General features: G+C 37.1%; 1 protein-coding gene and 1 non-coding gene across 10 annotated transcripts in view; both read right to left on the reverse strand.

Moving 5' to 3' along the window:
* The window catches only part of VPS13B (vacuolar protein sorting 13 homolog B), a 774,030-nt gene that overhangs the window by 103,766 nt on the left and 650,539 nt on the right, over positions 1-19,725 (reverse strand). For all 9 annotated transcript variants that reach the window (XM_043484079.1, XM_043484085.1, XM_043484083.1 and 6 more), the window contains one exon: positions 2,749-2,945. In XM_043484079.1, coding sequence (XP_043340014.1) covers positions 2,749-2,945 — 197 coding nt within the window. The remainder of the gene's footprint in view (positions 1-2,748; positions 2,946-19,725) is intronic.
* Positions 17,507-17,641, reverse strand: LOC122451536. The gene has a single exon (XR_006272437.1). It is a non-coding gene; the product is annotated as a small nucleolar RNA SNORA70 (small nucleolar RNA).

A 19,725-nucleotide genomic window follows, 5' to 3' on the forward strand; every position in this document is an offset into this window, starting at 1 on the left:
GGAAACTAAGACTAACCATTATTCATCATTTTCATATGATCAAGCAAATCATTAATTAAAGACAGTAGAAAATAAGTATTATAAATACATGGGGACTGAATTAAAGAATATATGCCTATATGAGATACACAGACCAAGGTTTAAGAGACTGAATTTTTGTCTCCAGTCCTATGTACTGAAGGCTATCTGCCACCCTTCAGACTGGTTAGCTCCTACCCCTTCCTAAGCCTTCAGCTCAGAAATCAGGTTCTTGGGGCCAAATAGGTAGTTGGGGATGGAGCCAGGACTTAAACCCAGGTCTCCTGACTTCGAACTCTCTAATGAACAGTGCTTCTATTTACATACACACAGTGATGCCACCATCACTAAGTGTCCTATACTGTTGGAACTTTTTGACAATTGTGGGCAGGATGCTTTTTTTTTTTTTTTTAGATTAAGCTTCATGGGAGTTATTTTTATGAACTTTCTTCTAGTAATGTACAATGGTCTGATGCATATCCACCTCAAACTATAAATATTATTTAAAATAAGACAAATTCTAATCATGAAAGTGTCAGGTTTTTGCTCAGTTTTTGATTTCTCATGATAGAATATATTGGATCTAATTATAGCAGTTTTATCTCTACATTAAGATGTTGAATATTATCAAAGCACTGATGTTTTCCTTCAAGAAACTGGATGAAATTTATTTACTGTCCTTTTTGAAAAATGTCTTAATGTTGGTGTTTTATTATGTTGACTTTTAAACCAGCTCTTGAAATTTCATTTCACTAATAGCAATTTCTACCTGAAAAATTTATGTCAAACAATTTAAAGTAAGATCAATTATGAAATATTAGGCAAGATGAAAAATCCCAGGTGAGGACAAAAGACCTGTGATTACAATGTCAAAAGCGTGGTGAAAAATTGCCTAAATTTGACTGCATAAATTTCCGTTCCCTAAAGATTCCACATTTTTGCACTGCTAGATTTTTATGAATGTTTCAGATTCAAAGGAATTAACCTGTTCAATTGATGAAAATGTATTCTTTCATTATTAGAATCAAGAAATGATGTCTAATGATACTAATAATAAAACAGTTGTTGTTTTTAAATCAATTTCATTACCATAGCTCTGTTTTCTGAGACTTCCTGGTTTCTGACTAGGTAATTTATGCTTAGAAGAGGCAATCTTTCTATCCACCTGCTAACTCCTCACAGGATGGGTGTTCTTTTCACAGCTGCATTTCATACATGTAAAATCAACACCCCACTCCTCTAACGTATTTTTACCAGTCGTACTTTAGTAGGTAATATACCAGGAAAGTAATTATTTTTAAAGAGCCCAAATGACCTAGAAATACAGTATAAAAATAGAAATAGAGTATAAATAAAGTATAAGACATATTATTATTAAGCAAACAAAGTAATCAATGAAAAAAAGACTGTGAGGCTACAGAGTGAAATGTGAACAGAGGTTTGTATTGTGTGATATGATGATGGGTAGTGGTATTATTTTCTTTATTTCCCAAATGTTCTTCAAGGAACACATATTATTACTAATTACGAAAGAGAAAGTATTCACAACTATCTATAATATAAAACAGGAATCAGAATACAAAATGGTATGCTATGATTATGACTCTGTAAAGGCATACAATGATGGCAAAAATAAAGGTGAAAAAAAGAGAAAACAGTTCAGTGCAAGGTGTTGGAATGGTGGATTTTGTTTGTTTGTTTGTTTCCCTCTCTGTTAGTGTCAAAATGGTGCTTGGGAAAGAAAGGGAGGGAGGGAGGGATTATACATAAGGAATAAGATGACGCTAAAGCAAATCCGTCAGAATTCAAAGGTAGGACGCTGAGAGTGAGGGGCAGCAAGAGCATATGGGCCCACAGCACACAGATCACACGGGCAAGGAACTGTTCCACTTACGGTGACTCAGCATCTTTCTCTTGTCATTATGAGAGCATGAACAGAAAGACGTAACAGGTATGTAATCCTGAAGGAGTGCTAAAGAACATATGGCTGAAGCCATTTTTTCTCTAATTTAGTGGCTGTATTAAGCAAGCAAACACTGCAAGTGGGAACAATTTGTCTGTTTTGTCACTAAACAGATATACTGCAGGAGGTGTGGAATAGGAAGTTCTAGGGACCTGATTCAGAATACCTGAAGTCTATAGCTCTCAAGATACATTACAGACAGACAGATTCAAGAGCTGGATAAAGCTTTGGCTATCTGAAATCCTTTGAGTATAAATTATTTTGGTTAGCCAAGTTTTCCTAATGTCTGGAGGTCTGTCTTTTAAAGGTTTTTCTTTTAAAACCACGTAGGAAGGAAATATTTCCAAAATTTATCTTTTCAGAAGGAGACAACTATTTACTTAAACTCTCTTTTAATGCCCCATGGTTAAGCATTTACATATACTGATGACTGTCATTAAGAGTCTACTGAAGTGTGTATGGCTCTTTTCCTCTAAGGTTTTTAGTTCAGGATAACTGGATCTTTGTAGTTTGCCTTTTGCTCTCTTTTCCTTTTATATCGAAGGAACAAGCACTCTGGGAGAGCTCACAGTAAAACACAGGAATTTTAACACACAGGCTTTGAAACATCAGCTTCTACCTCGCTTCCTGGTTTTCATGCGTAGTTCCGACAGATGCAGCTGCTAGAGAGCTGAGCTATAGCTAAATGAGGGGCCACTAGACAAGATGATTTGACTATGATTTCCTAATACAACGCCATTATTTCATTTTTCACTTTTCTCAGTTACCTTTGGTCATCAGCTCCATTTTGGCTGCTGTTCAAGACAATTCTCCAAAGATCCGAGGATACCAGTTTCTTCTGGTCGTTCACAAGATTGATATCTGGCAATTGCAGTTCACAAACTTTGCTTTCAGACAGACTAAATTCTCGAAATGCAACAAAAACCTTCTGGAGTTCATCCCAGTATTCCAAACTACAAGGAATCTATATTAAAAGAAAGAAGATTTTAGAAGTTGCAAAGAGAAACTATGCTTTTGTATTTGTTGACATGCAAACCAAATCTTCATAAAAGTTACAACTTAAAAGGGGAAATAAGTATAAAGGACAGTAATTTAGGATTTATTTTCATAGTTATATTCATCCTGTTTACCTACTTTATTTTAAAAGGCCCACTCAAGAATAATATGTGAAAACAGTCAAGAAAGTTTTTAAATAAAGGAGAAAGAATGGGGAATTAATTCTACCGGATGTTAAATGTGTTACAAAGCTATACTCATTAAAGCTAAAGATAAGGTTGGAGTAGTAACATACAAATAGAAGAACAGAAATAAGAATAATAAAATATAAGTACAGATAAATCTTAGTATATAATGAAGGTACTATTTCAAACAAGTAGGAGAGAGACAGGAAATGAGGTTGCAAGGACTGGTTAGCCTGGTAAAACAAAGCGGGTCCCTACATGATTCCTTTAACAAAGTAAATTTCAAAAGGATCAAAATGTTAAGACTTTAAAGGCTAAAAACTGAGAGCATAAGGGAAAAAAACAGTTAATATTTATATCATAATAGGGTAAACTTTTCTGTGGGTGGCATGAAACCCAAGGATGGTAAGACAAACAAACTTCACAACTGGTAACATCAAAATTAATAAAAAGCAAGCTAGGATAAAAACAGGTAATATTTAATGACAGATCTAGGGTCCCTGTTGTGATAGCAGAGAACTCTTATAAATCAATGAGAAAGTGATAAGTAAGCATATAGAAAAGTAAGCAAAGACAGTTGTTGGAAGAGGCCCTGAATGTCCCTGCATATTCTTGCCAGGTATGCAAAAGATGCAAGGCCCTGAAAGCTATTAACTGGGGCCATTTCTCAGATTGTGTTTGTAGGAAGCATCCTTGAGCGATGAGGTAAAGTTTCTTTCCAGGACAAAGAGCAGACTTGCTCTAAAATGGGTGGATTTGACAAGCTCCATGTTCCATGCTGTGCCATTTATCTACTGCATGCCAAGAAAACCCTGGGGGCCTTTCTGCATACCCCTCTGGGACTTGGGGGCAAGAGGAACCAATACAAAGATGATGTTCATGCTGTCTGCTGTGCCACAAGCAATGATATTCTTTGTTTCTGACCAAAGTCTAATATCTTCTGTAAGCATTCATAAAACATCAATAGGCTATTCGTCTGCATAAGGTAAAATTCCAGATTTGGACAGCAATTAATTCACAGAAGAAAAGATATAACCAGTCAGTAAACATGAAAAGATACTCAACTTCATTAATACTTAAAGAAATTCAAATTAAAGCAATAATGTAATATTTTTATTTATTAATGTGGCAGTTTGAAAAGACTGACAGTTCTAATTTCTGTACAGGTGTGGGGGGAAAAAAGCATTTCTACCCAGTATCTTTGGAGAATAATTTGGCAATATATACTAAACTCTTGGAAGGACACATCTAAGGATTTGTTTTACAGATATTCCAATGCAAGGATTTGTGTATGTGTGTGGATTTACTTCAGTACTATATGAATGAGAAAGTGGCAATATTAAAATATCTGTCAATATGAGATTCAATATAACATGTAGATCTATAGAATGGAATCTGTACAATCATTAAAATGAACAAGGAATTTCCTAATTATGACCATTCTCAGAGCTGATCACTACCCTTCTTCTGTCACTTCCATATCTACCACACTCCTCAACCACAGAGGTCATTATACTTTGCAATTCTTTATTCGTGTTTGTCTCCTTTAGCTGACCCTGTGATCCTTGAAGCAAAAATTGCATATTCTTTTAAAACATATGAGCATCTAGCAGTTTGGGGGACATAACAGTATATTTAGTAGATGCTTTCTGAATGAACAGACTTCTCCTTAATCTTTCTTTCTTAAAGAAAGCAATTCTTAATCTTTAAATGGGAATAAATTTTACCTCCATCTATAATTGTTTCTTTTCCTTAAACAGTGACTTGAGCATCCATGTATGGAGAGGAGCTAAATGTAAGAAAGGGGCACAAAATGGATATGTCTAAGAGGCTAACAGAGTGATGAAATGCAGCATGTTTTGGTTGGTGATGACAAGTGACATGTCAATAAAATCTACAGTCACCATTTCTTGAAATTCTCCTTCTTGCTTTCCAAGACACACACATTTTTCTAACTTTCTTCTTGCTGGGTCTTTGTTCCTATATTATCTCTCAGTCTTAAATACCTATAGCATCTTTGGTTTCTCATTGTCTAATGTTTAAATCTTTTCCATTTATCAAGGTCCAAATGAAATACCACCTTTCTTTGAGCCCTTTCACCTCCCAGATGGAGAAATGCTTTCCCTTTTCTAAACTGCAATAGTTTTTTAAAATGGGGATCTGTTTCATAGCTCTTATCACTATACACATCATGTTACAGTTATTTCTATACATGACATTTTCCCTGATAGACACATTCTTTGAGGGAATGATTTCTATTTGGCTAAGCTTTGGATTTTCACAGCACCTGCCAAACTGTATACAGTGAATGTTCAAAAAAAGTTGCTGAATAAATGAATGAATAATTCATGAATGAATGAACAAATAAACACATTCTGAGTGATTCAGTCCATCTCTGGCACACTAAAAATTCCCCAAAGAGAAGTATAGAAGATTAAAGCACAAACTCTGGAGTTATATCTAATGGGATTCAATTCCTAAATTCTTAGCTCCATTAGCTATGGGTTCTTGGGCAAATTAATTTTCCTAACATTAGTATTCATACCCCTAAAAAGAGCATAACAACAGAACTGGCTCATGAATTGTTGTGAGGATTAAAAGAGACAAACATTTTACTTAATAGCACACAATAAAAGCTTAAGAAATGTTAGTTACTAAGTATTTATCCTTCTCATGCGCAGAGAACACTTCTTTTATTATGGATCTATTCCAACTCTCTCCTATACATGAAAACTTAGAAGCTTGGGCATTGTTAAAAGAATCAGGTAGGTTGTGAATAAGAGTCCTGCTTGTTAGATTTCTCAACAATGGGTTGGACTTGTGAAAGAATAAACCTTGAATCTGGATGTTCAGGAAGTTTTTAATCATAGTTCAATATGGTTTTCTGCTGTATATCTATTAAGATGTGTTCCTGAATGATGGCTCTTATTTGAGAGATAAAGGAATATCTCCTTGCTGAACTCCTTTCTAGACTGCCAGTAAGTCAGTCCTTTATCAGTTATGGATAAGATGTGGGAAGTGAGGTGAGACACATAAGAATCTCATGGGAGAGGGCAAATGAGTTTGGAAAAAACATATTTAACACATTTATTGTTTTTTTATTAGTGGTAAATTAACAGAACATAAAGTTCAAAAATCATCTTTATAGTAAGGTTACGTACCAAATGGAATGAAAAAAAGACTTGTTTCTGGTATTGTCTCCAGAAGTTCCCCATTAAAATTAATGTGTAATAGCTTATGAAAATTGGCTGTCACATTGGAAAGCAGAGTGAGACCTTAAGAGAAAAGCACTACTAAGTTTTGATGTATAGGAGGGAGTTGGAATAGATCCATAATAACAGGCAAAACAAGCTGGGAACCATTGTGGGAAGCCATTAAGGGGAATGAAAGTGAACTGTACCAACACTGGGGCTTAGGGAAGGAGAAACTGAAAGTTCAAAAAGAGAGACTTGGAAGAAAGCCAAAGAAAAATTTTATTTTGTTCACAATTTTGTGTGAGGCCAGCTCTGTGGTTATATACTTCAATCTCAACATTCCAGGCTACTCTCAAAATTAGAAAACAGTAGAGAACTACTATAGACATACACCCTAAAATATGTGTTGTGTGTTTGTCAGATTTTCCTTTATAACCCCTATTTTCCTCGGTTAATAAAGGGGTATCAATAAATGAAGCTTCCAAATGAAACTGTTGAAAAAATTTAAAATTGTGTGCCTATAAGTGTATTTACAAAAGTCATATATGAATCCTTTCCACCATTTTAAGAACATTTTTGTCTTGAAAACCTCAAAAGAAAAGCTGACAAAAATACTCAGTACAATTAAACACTTTAAAGGTAATTTTAGTCAACTGTTTACTAAAATACATATTGAGCCACAAATTTATAAACCATATAATCTTTATTTTTAAAATGTCTTCATCATAAAAAGAAAAAGATCCTGTTGGTATTTCATTGGATACAATTCTGGCCATGACCCTTAACCACCACTCTGAGACCTTGAGCACCTTATTTAATGACTCTGAGTCTTAGTCTCCTCATTGGTGAAAAGTGAGTAATAAAAACAAAATTATTTTAGTCCATGATAAGGATTCTAGACTTTATCTTAGTGTCTATGAGATATCTTTGAAGGGCTTTAAGCAAAGGAGCAATGCTTAAAGTCAAATTTATATTTTTAAAAGCTTCTGGATACTGTGTAGAGAATATGTTAGAAGAGAATGAGATGAGCAAGAATATGAACAGATAATTAAGAAGTTAGGACAGTGGTCTATGCTACAAACTAGATGGCTTATGGTATGGTTGGTGGTATGTGAGAGATTCTTGAGACATAAAAATTTGTTGACTGATTAGATATTGGAGAGGGAAGAGTTAAGGATGACTCCCAGGTTTCTGGACCAAGCAACTGTATTGGTACTGATGTCATTTACTGGTATGAGTAAGACTGATGTATCCTGTTGGGGAATAGGTTTGTGGTATGTACTGGGTGGAGGAGGGGAGAATCTAAGTTCACTTTTGGACAAGCTGAGTTGGAGGCACCAATGAGCCATCTAAGTGGAAATCCTGAGAAGGGAGTGTCTAGAATGTGGGAGAGGGAGTTAACTGTGTTGATACATAGCTGTAGATTCAACCAGCCTTAACCTTTCATCAAGAGAGTGCAATGGAAAGACAGCAAAGAAGCTTATAGTACTTATTCTCAAGAAGGTGTTTTAAATGATGAATTAAGAATATAAACTGTTTAGAAAGGGATATGAGAACAGAGTAAGCTGATGGATAGCGAGAAAGCAGAGAACTGTTTAGTTTCTATGCATAAAAGTTTAATGAATGATGGTAGTGGGGCTTGCCGAGTGAGCACACTGGAGAGATGGAAAGATTGCTAGTAAGATTAGGATGCTGGAATGAATGATTTAGGAGTAGGGGCAGTTTGGGATGTTGACACGTTCCAGGGCTGGCACGTGGGAGTGAGCACTTAGATGGAGCAGAGGAGGAGAGCACTAGAGTGAGGCGCTCAAGCTGGGGTCCTGGCTGGCTCTTTTACATGGATGCTGATGGCTGTGAAGAGAAAGGCCAGACGCCATGGGCTGAAGACTTCTGAGGATGAGGGAGAATGACCAAATAGTCAGCAGGTGGCAACAACAGAGAGGGGTGAGGAGGATACAATCGGGTGCAACAAGACTCCAGGAAGCAGGAGGTTTTTACAGGAGGGGAGAAGAGTGCAGGCAAGTGGCACAGGTGAACAGCAGATCATTTTATTTCCTGAGCCCGAGGCAAAAGTGATGTGGGAGAACAAACCACTCACACCTCAGGGGGTTACAGTGGTGCACAGAATCCCAGGGGACAGCAGAATTTCATTTACGAAGAAAGAGGAGAGGAAATTCTTGAAGAGGAGGCTGAGGTTTTTGAAAGTTCACTAGTCATTGAGCAAGTTTTCCAAAGGGCTCAATGGAAAAGTCTGGAAAGCAGAGGAGGAAGGAGGTTTGGGAAGAGCAGGAAAAATGGGATACAAATCAGTCTCCAGACAGTCAGTTCAGTTCAGTTGCTCAGTCGTTCCGACTCTTCGCAACCCCACGGACTGCAGCACGCCAGGCCTCCCTGTCCATCACCAACTCCTGGAGTTTACTCACACTCATGTTCATTGAGTCAGTGATGCCATCCAACCATCTCATCCTCTGTCATCCCCTTCTCCTCCTGCCTTCAATCTTTCCCAGCATCAGGGTCTTTTCAAATGAGTCAGCTCTTTGCATCAGGTGGCCCAAGTATTGGAGTTTCAGCTTCAACATCAGTCCTTCCAATGAACACCCAGGACGGATCTCCTTTAGGATGGACTGGTTGGATCTCCTTGCAGTCCAAGGGACTCTCAAGAGTCTTCTCCAACACCACAGTTCAAAAGTGTCAATTCTTCAGCACTCAGCTTTCTTTATAGTCCAACTCTCACATCCATACATGACTAAGGGAAAAACCATAGCCTTGACTAGAAGGACCTTTGTTGGCAAAGTAATGTCTCTGCTTTTTAATATGCTGTCTAGGTTGGTCATAATTTTTCTTCCAAGGAGTAAGTATCTTTTTATTTCGCTGCAATCACCATCTGCAGTGATTTTGGAGCCCAGAAGAATAAAGTCAGCTACTGTTTCCACTGTTTCTCTATTTCCCATGAAGTGATGGGACCAGATGCCATGATCTTAGTTTCCTGAATGCTGAGCTTTAAGCCAACATTTTCACTCTCCGCTTTCACTTTCATCAAGAGGCTCTTTAGTTCTTCTTTACTTTCTGTCATAAGGGTGGTGTCATCTGCATATCTGAGGTTATTCATACTTCTCCCACCAGTCTTGATTCCAGCTTGTGCTTCCTCCAGCCCAGCGTTTCTCATGATGTACTCTGCATATACGTTAAATAAACAGCGTGACAATATACAGCCTTTACGTACTCCTTTTCTTACTTGGAACCAGTCTGTTGTTCCATGTCCAGTTCTAGCTGTTGCTTCCTGACCTGCATACAGGTTTCTCAAGAGGCAGGTCAGGTGGTCTGGTATTCCCATCTCTTTCAAAATTTTCCGCAGTTTATTGTGATCCACACAGTCAAAGGCTTTGGCATAGTCAATAAAGCAGAAGTAGACGTTTTTCTAGAACTCTATTGGTTTTTTGATGATCCAGCGGATGTTGGCAATTTGATCTCTGGTTCCTCTGCCTTTTCTAAATCCAGCTTGAAAGTCTGGAAGTTCACGGTTCAGGTATTGTTGAAGCCGGGCTTGGAGAATTTTGAGCATTACTTTACTAGCATGTGAGATGAGTGCAATTGTGCAGTAGTTTGAACATTCTTTGGCATTGCCTTTCTTTGGGAGTGGAATGAAAACTGACGTTTTCCAGTCCTGTGGCCACTGTTGAGGTTTCCAAATTTGCTGACATATTGAGTGCAGCACTTTCACAGCATCATCTTTTAGGATTTGAAAGAGGTCAAGTGGAATTCCATCACCTCCACTAGCTTTGTTCATAGTGATGCTTCCTAAGGCCCACTTGACTTCACATTCCAGGATGCTGGCTCTAGGTGAGTGATCACACCATCATGATTATCTGGGTCGTAAAGATCTCTTTTGTACAGTTCTTCTGTGTATTCTTGCCACCTCTTCTTAATATCTTCTGCTTCTGTTAGGTCCATACCATTTCTGTCCTTTATTGAGCCAATCTTTTAATGAAATATTCCCTTGGTATCTCTAATTTTCTTGAAGAGATCTCTAGTCTTTCCCATTCAATTGTTTCCTCTATTTTTTTTGCATTGATCACTGAGGAAGGCTTTCTTATCTCTCCTGGCTATTCTTTGGAACTCTGCATTCAAATGGGTATATCGTTCCATTTCTCCTTTGCTTTTTGCTTCTCTTCGCAACGATTTGTAAGGCCTCCTCAGACAGCTATTTTGGTTTTTTGCATTTCTTTTTCTTGGGGATGGTCTTGCTCCCTGTCTCCTGTAGAGTGTCACGAACCTCTGTCCATAGTTCATCAGGCCCTCTGTCTATCACATCTAGTCCCTTAAATCTATTTCTCATTTCCACTGTATAATTGTTAGGAATTTGATTTAGGTCACACCTGAATGGTCTAGTGGTTTTCCCTACTTTCTTCAATTTAAGTCTGAATTTGGCAATAAGGAGTTCATGATCTGAGCCACAGTCAGCTCCCAGTCTTGTTTTTGCTGACTGTATAGAGCTTCTCCATCTTTGGCTGCAAAGAATATAATCAATCTGATTTCACTGTTGGCCATCTGGTGATGTCCATGTGTAGAGTCTTCTCTTGTATTTTTGGAAGAGAGTGTTTGCTATGACCAGTGTGTTCTCTTAGCAGAACTCTATTAGCCTTTGCCCTGCTTCATTCTGTACTCCAAGGCAAAATTTGCCTGTTACTCCATGTATTTCTTCACTTCCTACTTATGCATTTCAGTCCCATATAACAAAAAGGACATCTTTTTTGGGCGTTAATTCTAGAAGGTCTTGTAGGTCTTCATAGAACCGTTTAACTTCAGCTTCTTCAGCATTACTGCTTGGGGTGTAGACTTGGATTACTGTAATACTGAATGGTTCGCCTTGGAAAAGAACAGAGATCATCCTGTCGTTTTTGAGACTGCATCCAAGTACCGCATTTCAGACTCTTTCATTGACTGTGATGGCTACTCTATTTCTTCTAAGTGATTCTTGACAAGACAAGAATCCAGACAAGCGGGGGAGAAATCTCAGTTCAGGGAGTGAGTAGGAAAGAGAGGAGTGAGGCATGTGTTGGAATTGAGATCTCATTTAGGAGGTAGGGACAATGGTTATGACTTTAGGAGTAACCTGTTGCTCCTTCCTGAGGCCTGGTTGCATTCTGTGTGTTCTTAATGAATTCTAGCTATTTCTCCAATAAACTCATGGCACAGAGTCTACACATGTATATGCGCAAAAAATAATTTAAAAATTTACCAATGAAGATAGGTGCTGAAAAAACAATCTTTTTTTGTTTACAGTTTTCTACTCTAAAAAAGGTCTTGTTTTATATATTGTGCTTTCCTTTCAAATTATTTTGTGATCACACCCAATTTTACCAAACTTTTCATTTGCTCACTAATCTTCCTTTACCATTCAGTTGGAAGTAGATGTTACTAATCTCCAGGTTAGAAGCAACATAATTGAACTAAAAATCTAATGTGGTCACACTGTGCTTCATATGGCAGCAATTATTCCCTGGTGGCTCAGGGGTAAAGAATCTGGCTTCCAATGCAGGAAGTGCAGGTTCGATCCCTGGACTGAGAAGATCTCCTGGAGAAGGAAATGGCAACCCACTCTTGTATTCTTGGCTGGAAAATCCCATGGACAGAGGAGCCTGGAAGGGTGTACAGTCCATAGGGTTGCAAAAGAGTAGGACACAACTTAGTGACTAAACAACAATTATTCTCAGGAATAAATCTGTGGTCTATTTTGTGTGACCTATTTAAAAATAGCTTTATTTTGTGCTTTTAGCTTTGAAAGAGATGATGTCAATGATCTTTAGTTACATATCAAAACTGAGGATTTATTATTAATGCTTGCACTGAATAACTTGAAGGAAAGATGACTATTTCAAGAACGTTTGATTGCCAAAAAATAGTTTAGAGAGCCTAAGTATCTAGTACTGAGTCATGGGAAGTGGGAACAAGTAAATTGGTTTCACTGGAAAACATTCCACATGTAACACATGGTACATTTCAAATGACTGTCAAGATTATATATATTTTTATTACATTTTGTTTTCCTATCCATTATTTGACAGGACCTAAAAAATTAGCCAGCCATACATAATAAACTGTACTCTAAGCATATGTGGTCTTTGCATAGAAATATATTTTAGGTTGTATATCTGCCAGTTGGTAAAAGCACATGTATTCTTGCATTTAAAATATGATTCCACAATTTGTTTCCATTTGATGGCTTACTTGGGAAGATTTGCATGTGTGTTGGCCATTTAAAAATATTTTTGGTACAAAGAATATTTTGGCACTTAATTTGTTTTTTATTACTTAATAGTACTGCCAAGACTATTAGTAGGGTAGCAACTGCCCATCTCTCCTCATAGATAAACAGTTCTGAATTCTTTGTCCAGGGGTTGGTAAAGTTGGACCATTCATTGCCCCTTTGCCCACTCAGTGCCACCAATCAACCTAAGAAAAGGATACAAAGGAAGTGCATTCCCTGTAATTATGTATTAAAGAGATGGTAGTATTAGCAAGTGAAATAATCTATCAATCTGATTCAACTGTCCTTTCCATTATCTTATGACAAGATAGAGAGCTTAGCTGACTGTGTAGGGCTGGTCAGTGAGTACAACGCTGGAGCTGCCATTCAGGAGTAAGTTATTAAGGCTTGGTTACAGAACAGACTTTTGAACTCTGTGGGAGAATGTGAGGGTGGGATGTTTCAAAAGAACAGCATGTATACTATCTATGGTGAAACAGATCACCAGCCCAGGTGGGATGCATGAGACAAGTGCTCGGGCCTGGTGCACTGGGAAGACCCAGAGGAGTCGGGTGGAGAGGGAGGTGGGAGGGGGGATCGGGATGGGGAATAAGTGTAAATCTATGGCTGATTCATATCAATGTATGACAAAACCCACTGAAATGTTGTGAAGTAATTAGCCTCAAAAAATTAAAAAAAAAAAAAAAAAAAAAGGCTTGGTTACAACAGAGGATACCATCTTTATCATTCCTTCCACCACATACCCAGATTTCCTGGGATACCAATTAACAGATACCAATTAACAGGTAAGCATAATAGGGCTATACAGTTTGCTTTTCCCATCATTACTAATGATTTTCGTAGTATATTAGTCGCTCAGTCACATCCAACTCTGTGATGCCATGGACTGCAGCCCTCCAGGCTCCTCCGTCCATGGAATTTTCCAGGTAAGAATACTGGAGTAGGTTGCCATTTCCTTCTCCAGGGGATCTTCCCAACCCAGGGATCAAACTTAGGTCTCCCACATTGTGGGCAGATTCTTTACTGTCTGAGCTACCAGGGAAGCCCCAGTAATAAAAATACTGATGGAAGCTGTGGTAGAAAAATAACCTTTTACAATTTACAAAGTTTTTTCTTTTTGTATATTATCTTAGCAAGGAACACATTATTCCCATTTTACAGATAAGTGAACTGTGGCTAGAGAAGTTAGGTAATATGTTCAAGGTTACACACTTAGTAAGTGGCAGACCTTTTGCCTATAAATCCTTTGCTCTTTAACCTTTAGGTTAAAGGAGAAAAACAGCCCCGTAATGAATCATTTACAATATCCAGTTGCAGTTTCTTTACAATGGATTCTTAGAAATCTGAATGCAGAATACATTTTGACCCTTACAATTTATCCCAGTTGTTTATAGTTACTTAATTTGGCAATCATTTTCTCTTCAGCAGTCTTTTACTTTCAGCACTTTGAATATGTTATCTCTCTTCCCCTGCTCTCCATGGATGCTGATGAGAAATCAGCTGTTAATCTTAGTGAGATTGCTTACATGTGCTAAGTCACTTATCTCCAGCTGCAGTCAAGGTTTTTTGTAGTTTGACTGTTTGGTACAGAAATCATTGAGTTTTGTCTAAGTTCACTAAACTTCCTGGATGTGTAACTAATGTCTTAAATTAAATTTGGGAAGTGTTTGGTCGTTAGATTTTCAGTCTTTATTCTCCTTTCTCTCCTGTCCTTCCAGGCCTCCCAGCATGCACATATTGGTAAACTTGATGGTATTCCACAGTCTCTAAGGCTCTGGTCACTTGTTTTCATCCTTTTTTTCTTTCTGTTCTCGACACTCAATCATCTCAGTGGACTTATCTTTAAACCTACTGCTTCTTTCTTCTGTCTGTTCAAATCTGTTATTGAGCCCCTCCAGCAAATTTTTCATTTCACTTACACTTTTCAACTCTGGGATTTCATTTTTTTCTTTACAACTTCTATCTTTTCTTTTAAAATTGATACTCTCTATTTGGGGAGACATCATTCTCGTATTTCTGGGATTTCATTTTTTCTTTACAACTTCTATCTTTTCTTTTAAAATTGATACTCTCTATTTGGGGAGACATCATTCTCGTATTTCTGGGATTTCATTTTTTCTTTACAATTTCTATCTTTTCTTTTAAAATTGATACTCTCTATTTGGGGAGACATCATTCTCATATTTCTCTTTAGTCCTTTATACAAGGCTTTCTTTAGGCTTTTTTGAACATGCTTAAAATAGACAGTTCAAGTCTTCATCCAGTAAGGATGACATCTGGGCATCTGAGGGACAGTTACTACTGACTGCTTTCTTCCTCTGTATATGTGCCATACTTTCTTGTTTCTTTGCAGAGTGCATACTTCTTTGTTGGAAACTGGACATTTTAAATGATAGAAAATTTTATTATATCAATGAATATTATTAATTATGTTACTATTATCATATTATTAATAAATAATGGCAACTGTGGAAATCAGATTCTCTTCCTCCAGAGTTTGTCACTATTTGTTCTCATTTTGTTGTTGTTGTTGTTACTAACATTTATGAATTAATTCTAAAATGTCTGTCATGTGGCCACTGAAATCTCTACTTGGTGAGCTTAATGATCAGTTAATGACTAGACAGAGACTTCCTTAAAGGCCTGGAAACAAGCATATCTAGTCTCTTCCAAGTGGCTCTGTGTGCCTGTTAAGGCATGCCTTCAGCTCTGCCTTGACCTTCCTTTCCTGCTTATACAGAGCCTTAAGGTCAGCCAGAGGTGAGAGCACAGGCCTTCTGAGGTCATTCTTGGCATGTGCAGAGCTTGGGTTAAGTGCATAGACCTGGGCTTGGACACATCCTCCTAGTTTCCCAGGAATCCGCTGGAACTTGTTGAAGTCTGTGTAGACATATCATCCCCTAGTTCCTCCTGCTGAGCCTTTTGCTGAGCTTACAAGTTTTCTGTTACCTACTGCCTCAAGCATCAGTGTCCTCTAATTCTCTCTGACCTACACCCCTGGGTGGGGAAAGGGCTTTTCAAACTGCAAGATTCCTAGTTCATAACTTTTGAAACATTTAATTGTTGTGAAACCCTTATTTTGTTAACAGAAACTTATCTCATTAAGCAAGTAAAAGGATACACTACATTTATCACAAGGTCAATATATTTGGTGATAAGACCAAACATATTCCCCAGTGTGGAATGCACTAGAAAAATTAGAGGCAGATAGATTAAAGAGTTTTAAATTAATGACTAAAGAGTAGGTAAGTGGATAGTTAAAATATAGAATGTGAGGTCAGAGTATAAAACAGTGGATTGAACCACAACCAAAAAAAAGAGAAAAAGAAAAAAAATAGTGGATTGATGGATGATTGAAAGAGACAATGTATAATACACTGTATTATTACATAAATTAGAATAATTTTTGTATATTATAGAAATTAGGATAAATAGACATCTACATATTATTATAGAAATTAAGATAAATAAATAACAATATAAACATTAAAACCGTAGCAAGCTAAAAAACCAGCTTTGCATCTATAAATACAGAAGTGGTTTCTATTTATGATTATTACTGGACTTAACTGTCCTTTTAAACATGAAGAACATTTCTACGATCAATTATTCATAAGAAGAGAAACATATTCATTACACAAAAGCACTTGAGTAGGGATACTTTTCAATAGTTAAAATAAAATTGCATTAAAAATAAAATGTAATAAAATGTTAATTAAAAATAAAATGTATCCTGATAATAGTATATCAGTTTTTTGTGCTTCTACTTCAATGTATAAACCTACCATTTAATAATGACATAAAATACAAATACATATGTAATATAAAAATTTTTTAGCTTATAATACCAGTTTTTATATGTATCTGCTATTTAGTTGATTTTGAAGAAGGAAAAGAAAAGCTTCTATACATCTTCAACTAATAGAAGTCATACCAAAAAAAAAAAAAGAAAGAAAGAAAACCTTAAAATATTGGAACCAGTTGAGAAACCACAAGTATTCAAATGCAGGAAATCATGATTTTATAACATTTTAATGTGATCTACTCTTGGGAAACAAAGTTAACCAAACCCCATTTCTGTACAGGAAATATTCCAGCGTACAGTTGTAATACATTGTGGTGAAGGGGTACAGCTGCAGATTTTCACCTGTAATGCCCCACTGGTATTCTGGCTTACTGCATTGCATCAAGACTGCCTTCCTGTCCGGAAAACCCTCTAAGTACAAACAAGACTCTAAGTCCAGATTTTATTTTCCCTTGGTATCAGAATATGGTAATTTAAGAGTCCTGAGAAATACTTATTTAGCCTTTAAAAGGAAATGTGTAACATTCTTTTATTAGGATCTATGTTTGGGTTGGTTTTTCAAAAAACTTAACACATGACCCAGTTATCTTATCAATTTATCACGCTACCAAGTTATAAGCAAATGCAGGTGTGCAATATGACATCTTTGAATATAATATTTTCCACAAAGACAAATAATAAAAATATATTAAGAATTTCTGAGTCAAAACTAACTTGGACCAAGGGCAATTTTACTATTTTATGGTTTTCTTTTAATGAGACTACAAACCCTAAACTCACTATTGTGTTCTAGTCTCAGCTCTAATTGTTCAGGTATTTCACTCATTGTATAGAATAGTCAAATGTACATGGTCTATTGTAAAGAACATTAATTGGGACTCTGACCTTCTGAAAGTGAAGTTTCTCAGTCTATCTGACTCTTTGCGATCCCATGGACTGTAGCCTATCAGGCTCCTTTGTCCATGAGATTTTCCAGGCAAGGGTACTGGAGTGGGTTGCCATTTCCTTCTCCAGAAGATCTTCCCAACCCAGGGATAGACTGGGGACAGCAGGTAGTCATGAATGCCCACTAGAAAGAGTTGTCTCCAAGGTCCCTTAGGGCAACCTATACAGGCAACAGATTGCATACACTATTAAGGAGGCTCCTATTTGCAGCCATTGCACACTGGGCCCCCATGGGGAAAAGAGCACAGTTGGCTTAATTGGCTGCAAAGAACAGAGAACCAAGAAACAGACTAGCTAGGTTCAGGGGGACTTAATTCTAACCTAAATTTGGTTGCAAACTAGTTTTGTCACCTTGAGTTGAAGTCACATAACTAATCTGAGCCTCAATACTCTTACTGGTAACAAATTCGGAAGATTTGGAATAAGGAGGAACAAGGAATAAAACTACTCTAGCTCTTTAAAATTCTAAAGTGATATATAAATATAGGACTTGATTTTTTACTTTATATTTTAGGTAGAGAGTTTATATTTTAGGAAGAGAGTTTATATTTCAGGAAGAGAGTTTATATTTTAAAGTGCACACTGTGTGCCAAGATTTTCATTATTTTATTCAATTAGAATGGTAATTAAATTAGAAGAGTATACCCATTTTACAGATGAGGAAAATGAAGGGTTGAGCAACTTGCTAAGGTTCTCAATCAAAAGCTACAGAGCTGCGAGTGTAGGATTCTAGAACCCGGGGAGCTCATTCACTTCTTTACACTGACTCCCACATGTTAGTTACCTGGTTGTGGCAGAGGTTCGAAAGTATGCAACTTGACAAATAAGCAATGCTTATAAACCAAATACTTGTACAGTGATACTCTGCTATAGACTGTTTTTAAAACTAAAAGAGTTAAGAATATAGTAATTATTGATAATTGTTCTTAACAGCCCTTTGTAATAAGAAAAACTATAGTACAGAGTGTGCTCACTCAGTCATGTCTGACTCTCTGCAACCTCATGAACTATAGGCCACCAGGCTCCTTTGTGCATGGGATTTTCTCAGCAAGAATACTGGAGTGGGTTGCCATTTCCTTTTCCAACAGAGACAGTAATCTTTAATAACTGGGAAGAAGTCAATTGGGATTACAGAATAACTGAAAAAAAATGCAAATATTTTAGAACCAAAAGCAAGCCTGTAATGTCTTATGAAGGCTTGTCATAAAGTTAAATGTTTAGATCAAGAGGTCAACAAAACTGCTCTATAAAAGGCTAAACAAATGATGGCAAACACTGGAGACTTTCTGCGTTATACACTCTGTGTTGCAACTACTTGACTGCCTATTGCAGCAGGTGGATCACAACAAACTGTGGAAAATTCTTAAAGAAATGGGAATAACAGACCACCTTAACTTGCAAATGGGGTAGAGCTCAAACCCTTCACAACTTTTGACTATATTTATAGTTTATTTAGGGCTTCCCTGGTAGCTCAGCTGGTAAAGAATCCACCTGCAATACAGGGGATCCTGGTTCAATTCCTGGGTCGAGAAGATCCCCTAGAGAAGGGATTGGCTACCCACTCCAGTATTTTTGGCTCAGACAGTAAAGAATCTGCCTGTAATGTGGGAGACCTGTGTTCGATCCCTGGGTTGGGACGATCTCCTGGAGAAGGAAACAGCTACCCACTCCAGTATTCTGGCCTCAAGAATTCCATGGACAGAGGAGCGTGGTAGGCTACAGTCCATGGAGTCCCAAAGAGTCAGTGACTTTTTGCGACTTTCAAAGACTTTCACAGGACTGAACAACTTTCACTCACTCGCTCACATACTTTATTTAGTATACAATTTCATATGTAACACATAGATCACATATTTATTTAAATGTGTAAAAGTGAGATTAATTAGCTTATAAGTATTTTTTTCTTTTGTTTTTTAATTTTATTGAAGTATAATTGATTTACAATATTGTGTTAATTTCTGCATAGCTAAGTGATTCAGGTATACATACATGTATATATTCTTTTTCATATTCTTTTCAGTCGTGGTTTATTACAGGATATTGAATATAGTTCCCTGTGCTATAAAGTTGGACCTTGTTTATCCATGCTAAATGTAATAGTTTGCATCTACTAACCCCAAACTCCCAGTCCATCCCTCCTCTTTCCCTCTTCTCCTTGGCAATCCCAAGTCTGTTCTCTATGTCTGTGAGTCTGTTTTGTATGTGCATGCTCAGTTGTGTCCAACTCTTTGCAACCCCAGGGACTGCAGCCCACCAGGTTCCTCTGTCCATGGGAATTTCCAGGCAAGAATATTGGAGTGGGTTGCCATTTCCTACTCCATTTTAGCTTATAAGTATTCTTAATTTTAGAA

Source organism: Cervus canadensis, chromosome 12 (assembly GCF_019320065.1).
Source record: "Cervus canadensis isolate Bull #8, Minnesota chromosome 12, ASM1932006v1, whole genome shotgun sequence".
NCBI lineage: Eukaryota > Metazoa > Chordata > Mammalia > Artiodactyla > Cervidae > Cervus > Cervus canadensis.